The 8382-nt window shown below is 40.1% G+C and overlaps 1 protein-coding gene across 1 annotated transcript; it reads left to right on the top strand.

Annotated features, from left to right (window-relative positions):
- Nucleotides 1-14: 14 nt before the first annotated feature.
- On the top strand, nucleotides 15-4448 carry CMPK2 (cytidine monophosphate (UMP-CMP) kinase 2, mitochondrial; the record flags this gene model as incomplete). The annotated part of the gene is made up of 4 exons (XM_010134920.1): nucleotides 15-129; nucleotides 958-1159; nucleotides 2336-2569; nucleotides 4328-4448. Coding segments are annotated over 4 exons (672 nt in total), but the record flags the coding sequence as incomplete, so codon positions are not given.
- Between the last annotated feature and the right edge of the window lie 3934 nt (nucleotides 4449-8382).

Below are 8382 nucleotides of genomic sequence, written 5' to 3'. Positions count from 1 at the left end.
ATCTTTTTTTGCAGTGCGCAGCGCGGATCCCGGAGGCCGGAGCAGTGCTCGACCTGCTGGAGAAATGCCCTGAGCACCAGAAGAAGGGAGGCTTTCCCGTCGTGGTTTTTGAGGGGCTGGATGCCACAGGTAAGAGCAATGTATGGTTGAAGAACTGCGTATGAGAAATTGTTGGAAAGACCAACCACCATCTATGGCTTTCAGCTGGGGGTAAGGCTTAAAAATGAAAAAAAAAAAAAAAAAAAATCTTGGAAACCTGTGACAGATTTGAAAGAATTAGTAACTAAATACCAGTCTGCCTTCTCTTACTTCTAAAAGATCAAACAGCCCATGGTATTTTTGATTCAGTGGATGAATTTCTTGTCTATGTAAATGAAAGAATACAAAGAGTGGAGTACTAGAAATTAAATTTCTTTTGCAGATGAAATATACTTTTACCAGAGAGTTTTCAAATAAATAAACTAAAGTAATGGTATTGTGGGAAACTGGGGGCAGTTTGTCTGAGAGAAATATTAGTGGTTTCTGAATAACTTTGTTTTCTGAGTTTTCAGTTAAAGAGAACTGAAAATACTCTCTCAAAAATAAAGTATTGGGTGCTTGGCACCATCCACGTGAATTGTTACCTAGAAAAATATTATGAACAGGTATATGGAGAAATTGCCATGCATGTAATGCATTTAATGGAGTGAAGACTGAAAACCAGCAAGTGGTGTGTGGGTGTGGGGGGAATGTGTGTGTGTGAAAGGTGCTGGGAGTAGGAAGTGGAGTAGTAATTCCTGCAACCAAGATCCATAATCATTTCCCACTGAAAACCTTATCACAATGTTCTCAGGTGACATAGTCAGGTGTCAGACCATGTACTCCAAATGAACAGATAGGAGCATTTTCCAGGTTTTGTGACTCAGGTGTATCTGTTATGTAATACAACAAATGTTTCCTTCTGTAAATGAAATGCAGGCAAAACCACTGTAACCCAGTCTGTTAAGGACACCCTGAAAGGCGTTCTGCTAAGGTCCCCACCAGCCTGCATCAGCCAATGGAGGACAGTATTTGATGACGAGCCAGCACCACTTAAAAGAGCATTTTATGCTGCGGGCAACTACATTCTTGCTTCAGAAATAGCAAAAGCATCCACTCAGGCGCCTGTGATCATAGACAGGTTTGTATATTTATAAATTCATCTTATATCAGTGCCATCATACACCTGTTCAGTGTTAAAAGCAGAAGCTGCAGAAGGTGTCAGTGATTACTCTCTGGGTTTCTTCCTTTTTTTTTTTTTTTTTTTTTTTTTTTTTTTTTTTTTTTTTTTTTTTTTTGTTTTGTTTATGTGCTACTTTGCAGATAGTCCAATAAATATTAAATCTTCTAAAGAGTAACAGTTGTGATAATAGCAAGACAGGGGGACTTCCACCAGTGTAATACTTGTAACTGGCTTTAGGACACATGAAAAGTGTTATATCCTTAGTTAGGAGTAGTGGAGTCATAGACTGTGCAGCCTGAAACATCCCGGGGCTCTGTGACAAACCTGAAGAGAATGAGGGCTGCTGGTCATGGCTATCTCTAAGAGGCACCTGAGCAGACTTACTCTTTGAGGATGTAAAGCCAGATATGTGCTTCCCACTTTTTTGGTTTTGTTTATGTCATTTCTTGTTTTCACTGAATCTGTAGGCAGCTTTCGGTATTGCTCTTAATAAAGAAAATCTAGATACACTTTGAAACCTGTGGCTTGTTTCAGTAGATGTATTGTAACCTCCCCCCACAACAGACATACACAGAAGTTGTTGGCATGTGGGTGAGTGCCATTTTTAACCAGCCTCAAAACCACTGAAATATATAAACTACAGTGTCTCACAGTGGTGGGAACATTAAATGCAAGTGAAATGAGTAACCATTAGTAAAGTCTGTCTTCACTCACATGTGGTTGAAGACTGCATGTTCTCTACTAAGTCTATTGCATGAAGTGGATGGGAACTACAAAAAAGGGACTAAAAGCATTGGATTTTGACATACAGTGTAACTCTCCTTTGACCGCTCTTTTTACGTGACAAGACTTTCTTTTGATAGGAGTACCTGGAACACTTTTTACATAATGTGTAGGTTCTGCCATGATTTAATTAATAATGCACAGTAATTCTAAATATGGCATTGAGTATTAGCACTCTGTTAGGAAATAATGGATGGCACAAAATCGTTCTTCATGTTTCCCTTTAAAATCGCAGTGTTGCCTACCTCATCATTATTGCACTTGTTGTTGTAGTGATACCTGTCCCCTATATTACTGAAGACCAAATGTACTCCTTAAAATGTCTCTCTCCATTCTGTATTTTTCTGACAGATACTGGCACAGCACAGCTGCCTACACAATTGCCACTGAAATAAATGGGGAAGTCCAGGATCTTCCACCAGCTCATGATGAGGTGTACCAGTGGCCTGAGGATCTGCTTAAACCCGATCTTGTTCTTCTCCTTACTGTTGACCCTGAGGAGCGAGTCAGGAGACTTCAGAGTCGGGGACTGGAGAAAACGAAGGAGGAGGCTGAGCTGGAAGATAACAGCTTGTTTCGCCAAAGGTACTCTTTAATGAGGAATAAGAGGATGGAGGTGATCTTGGCTCCTGTGGGATCAGTAGTAAATGTCCTACTGAAATTACTGGGACAAGGATTTCCCGTGTCAAAGTTTTTGGGTTGGATTGGTTTTTTTTTTTTTTGGAAAGGATTCATGGCTGTCGAGGGTAAATTCAATCACTTTCAACACATTGAAAGTGTTTGAAAGCTGCAAGTGAAGAACTTCGCTCTGCAGAGGGGCTTTGTTTTAAAATATTTGTATTTTGCTACTTGCTACTTTTATTTTAGCATTGAGGTCACAAAGGAGAGAAACCTAAAAATTCCAGAACGGGGAGGAGAGAAGTAGAAACACGTAGCTTCCCTAGAAAAGTCTGGAATTGAGCTCCAGTTTAAAAAAAATTAGATCTCCTCTTGTAGATGTCTTTAGTTGTGCTAAGTGCCTAAGGTCCCAACACAGTCAATACATTCTGTGGAGTCTTCCGAATGACTCATCTCACCACTTGCTTGGAGCTTAGTGGTATAAGCATAAGTATCTACAGCCATTTGATATGATCTGAGACGTCTGCATGAGGCTGGCAGATGTGATGCGAAGCTTGTGGACTCTTTCTGGACCAGCAACTGGAAGCTAAATGAGATAGCCCAGACCTTCTCAAGCAGTACTAGATACATTTGCTTAAGCAACTGAATTGTACCCTAGGTACCCTGCTTCAGATGTGCTAAATTTCTGTCTAGGCTCCACCAAATGTGTTAATTAGATCATCATTGTCTATGATGACAACTTAAAATAACTAGTGCTTGTGTAAATACCTCAGTATAGACACCTGAATGTTGGTGTCCGTATCTACAAATCACAAAGCTGAAATCTGCCTCTAGGGTTTTAACATTTCTGGTGATGATCTGGTGATGATATACCTTAAAAAAAATATATCCATTGCTTAATTCTGACAGCGGTTCATGTATTGGGACCTGCAGAGGGGTGAGTGAGCTAGGGAACACGTTGCCATTTAGGAATCTTTCATGTTCTACTTCTGTTACTTCTTATTCCAGTCAGAAAGCCCTTGTTTATTTCTACTTGTTGATTACGTCAACCTGGATGTGAGAACTTCCAAAATCTTTCTTGCTTCGTCTTATGACTTGCAGCCTGAATGTTTGGAATTATTAGTTATGGGAACATAAAAAATGATACTCACATCATCAGAGGCTAAACGTAGTAGAATTCTGTATTCTGAGAAGGCTTGTAGTCTAAGTGAGGAGGTTTTCATCGTGCATCTCATCCTGGTATTCATCCAGTTAGCGAAGCTGATCAGCGGAAAGGGTTGAATGATACGTCATCTTTGTAATCCAGTGATTCAAAGCAGAGATCAGTCAGTGAGCACACCTACACAATGCCGTGCTATATAGTTCAGAGACACCTTTGCGGGCTCTGAATAAATTAATTCAGATGTTAGAAGTAGGCCGTCCACTGTAGCGCTATACCAGGCTGTATCCAGTGCTAAGTTGGAAAGAAGGAAGTACTTTAATGCCGTGCCATATGAATACGAATAGAGCTCTGGGAATTGCTGTCAAGGAAACTATGGGCTTTGAGGCATGCACTGTAAGAATAATGGTTTTTTGCTCTTTGCGGTGGATTTCATTCTTAGCTTCATGTTAGATTTTTTTCTTTTGTCTCTGCAGCGTGAACACTTTATTCTAAGACTGATGACTAATGCCATTTTGTATCCCTGCAATTTGAAGTTTCATTTCTCTTGTTTTCTTTTTAAATAGAGTTGAAGAGTCATACAGAAGGATGGCAAATCCTGCATGCCAAGAGGTCGATGCCAGCCCTTCCAAGGAAGAGGTACTCAAGACAGTGCTACAACTAATTAAGAAACATTGTGCTTTGTGAAAGCAACTGCTGTGTAATAGCACTTAAAAGACACTTTTTAGTGCTCTTAAAAGACAGGTTTTATTGCCTGTCTGGTTTTGGTACCAAAAAATGCACTGTGATGTGTTTTGTCTCACAGAAGAATCTTCTCTTTCTCCTGTCGACAGTAATCTGTGCAGGTTATCTGTTTCACTGTTGCCTCCTGTACTGTGTAGGGCAAAATACTACTCACATGTTACTCAGCATTCTTAGTAAAGCCACAAATGTACTATAATTATATACAAAGTACCTCAGAGTCCTCTGACACTGTGACATTTCAAGACCCTATTCAAGATTTGTTGCGTCTTCATCACCAGGAGAACCTAGTCTTTCATATGTTGTGTACCAGAATTCACTGGACTGCAGCAGGAGCATTAGCTGCCCAAGGAGAGGCTGAAATGTCAACCAGCAGTAAAATAGTAAAATGATCATAAAATTTAGGAACAGACAATACAGTGGCCTAGTGTTGTTTACCGGAAGAGAGGATGAGCAGCTGCTGCTGTGATGGTCATCCTAGAAAAATGAGTCATAAGTAGAGGGCTGAGTAACAAAGTCCAAGCCTGTCAACATATGCAACTGAAATAGCAATTCATTTCAGAAGGAAATAGGAGAATGCTGGCATATTAGAAACAGAGAGCTGAGAAGAACCTGAAAGTAAAGACATTTTATAAATGATTGATAAAATATTTTTCTACAAAACATTTTCTCTATCCTATTAATATATATTAATATGAATTTTTGTTCTTTTGAGAGAATGTGAAATAAAAACCTGCAGACAATCTGTGCTTTTTCACTTCACCTGTTTTTTATTGTGTGAGTGTTTACACATGTTGAATGTGAAAGCAGGCTACCATCAAGACTTCAGCTCTGCAAAGGCTTATTTTTATGGACGTTAATTTCACTATCGTTACTCCTAAATGTAAAACTAAACATACAGATAAGCCTTTGTGGGGTCAGAAATTCACTGCAAATTCAGAAAGAATATAACTAAAATGAAAATTTGATTTAAAACACTATTTTTACTTACTTTTCTGTGTTAAGCAAGTGCAATTAATCTGTCCTGTAAATAAAAATGTACTTAGTACTGCAGTTCCTATAGCAAATCTGTATGTGCAAGGTATAGAAAGAAAAACTTCTAAAAATGTATTTTATTCCTGCACTGTTTAATGTTTGTGAGTCTATGCCATTAATGTAATACATTTATATAGACGAGTAATACATGCTGTTGTATTTGGCGTATCACTGGTATAACGGTAGCCTTGGGATTTGCCATACCTACAAACTGAAAATACATAGTTGTAAGTTCTCCACTTACTTTAGAAATTACGAAGCATTCAGGTATTTAGTCCTGGATATAGGAAATTCACATACAGAGGGCATCACTGCACATCGCCGTTTAGAGTACAAAGAGTGTGCCAGCCCTAAACATTGTGTAGCCTTAGTTTTTCCAGGCGAGAGAACACTTGGCCTGAGAAATGCCACTAAATGCTTTTTCTCCTTATGCAAACTTGCACATGAAGCCAGACTGTCTGTTTTTTGACGCTGAGTTCCTGAAAGTGTAGGGTTGTATCTAAAAAAGTGCTGATAATATATATGCAATGAGTGGCATCAGACACTGAGCACATACATGCAGTCTAGATTCATAGTCCATGTTTTTCTTTAATCCAAAGCTGCTTAGGCAGAGTAACACAACAGCAAAGCAAGGTGGACAAAGCCACCTTTCTTCTCATTTTTCATCTCATTTGCTTCAATTTTTTTGGTCTAAAAGGGAATAGATACTTAAATAAAATGGTATTCGGTTGCCTAAACATAGACAGTTAGTCTCCCTAAGGTATCTAAGATGTCTGCGTGGGGCTGCCAGATATGACACAAGACATTTGGTTGAGCTGTTGATCTGCAGAGTGACATCTGGAGGCCTGCAGGGATACCATATGGTGCTTAAAATGGCTCTAGTCACACATTTAAACAGTGAGAGGGTTAGAAAGCAGCAGTGCAGCCTCTTTGGGCTGTGGCTGTATTAGCAGGTGGCCTGGAACGAGTAGGGCAGATCTGTAGCACGGAGGAGCTGGCCCAAAGGACCCAGTGTGTGCCCTCCATCTATTTCATGTATTTATTTCAGACTAGCTCTGATCTGGTCACATTGACAGGTCTCGTGTTAGCAGCTGTAGTGCAGTAAGTGTGCTCCTACACACCAGATCTTTTGGTTTACCTTTGTCTGGATGGAGTCGAGTTCACAGATGCTGGGAATGTTCCGAAGCAAATGGGAATGATATGAAGCAAAGTGTGGAGAGGGGGCTGGTCAGGAGGAACGCTTCAAAAGTGTGTTCCTGATCCAAGCTGAAATGCTAATGTGGGCGTATTACACAGATGTAATGTAGAAGCAACATACATCTCTTGGAAAGGTTTCCTTGGAGCCAAAACAAGCTTTGGGTCTTGTTTCCTCAGTGTCCTGACTGAGGGCTAACCTGGACCATGCTACAGCTCCTTTTGGTCTACGTTCCTATTTTTCCTGTAGGGGATACCTGCAGGACGGGAGCAGGGCAGAGTGGGTTTTGGTGTGTGCTTGGCCCTACCCTGCCATAGCGTGGTGTGTAGCCATGGTGCTTACCCAGTGCTGGGAGTAGTAAGCACCGCTTCCAGCCTAAGAGGTGAGGAAACCACTTGCAAACAAATACCAGACTTCAGCAGCGAAATGTAAGGCTGGCATTCAACCATTCCCCTCTCCAAAACAAAAGTTTGCAAGACAAAGACTAATTCCTTGAAGTCAAATGGTAGGAGGCGACATGCAGGCTCTTTCAGAAGACAAGAAATACCTATCATCATTACAGATACAGTTTCATAGTAATGATTTTTAGTATTATTTTCTGTAGAGATAACAAGTGACTTTACATACAAAGTGATGTGTTATCAAGAAGGAGCTCACTGTGCCTGGAACTAAGACATGAGAGGCCAGTTCTTCCCCAGGTTTTCTTCACTGTTCCATATACTGCGTCTTTTCCCCATTGCATTACCAGCTTCTAGAAATTTGCCTAAAAATGTGCATGCTGCCTCCACTATCAATTCCTGACTGTTCCAGATGCAGGATGCTCAGGACACTCCATGGCACTTTGATGGAAGGAAATACATCTCTTTTCAAGCCCATGATAAAAAAAGGCCACAAAGAGGTTTTGTTTTTGTTTTTATTTTCTTTTTTCTTTTTTTTCTGATTCTGTTAAAAGTCATTAGCTTTTTCAGCCCCAGTTTCCCTATTTTCTTAATTTGAATATTTCAAGAAACACATAGGACTGAATCATTGCTGCAGGGGGCTGCACTGACTTTGATCTTTTAAATGGAAAGCTATGTTCAATAAAATTAAATGAGTTCTTTTGAAAAGACAAGGGTCATCGCTCTCTGGGTTGATTTAACTAAACAGATGTAGAGTTTATGTAAATATGCAGTCATTGTAATGTGAAACAAAAGCTGAAATTCTCTGCCATTAGTGTAAAAATGCATTTTGTGTTACCAGCTGGTCAGTCATGACCTTTTATTCAGCCATAGAGACAGTGCATGTCATGTACTCCAAAGCAGGGGAAATATGATGAAAAAGGCTATGTCTGCAAACTCATTGCTTGTGAAAAAAGCCAGCCATATAAAGCCCTGTTTTAAGGACACAGCAGGTACAGAATGAGTTCCAGTGGGTTAATTTACTTTTTCTGCTGTTTTCCCCTTGCTGGGGCCAGCTGTACAGATGAAGCGTTAGTGCAGTCTGCATATTTGCTTGGACTTTCAGTTTTCTTTTTTGAAAGATGCTGTAATCAAGCAGGTACATCTTTTACTTGAGAGGATGGAATACACAACTTCTGCAGAGGATCTATACTACCTCCCACAGCTGTAGGTGTCCTGGGCCAGCAACTCCGGGACTTTTGTTGGTGTTACA

The sequence above is a fragment of the Buceros rhinoceros genome, unplaced genomic scaffold (assembly GCF_000710305.1).
Source record: "Buceros rhinoceros silvestris isolate BGI_N320 unplaced genomic scaffold, ASM71030v1 scaffold6420, whole genome shotgun sequence".
In the NCBI taxonomy this organism is placed as follows: domain Eukaryota; kingdom Metazoa; phylum Chordata; class Aves; order Bucerotiformes; family Bucerotidae; genus Buceros; species Buceros rhinoceros.
This window is presented reverse-complemented; position numbering and strand designations above follow the sequence as displayed.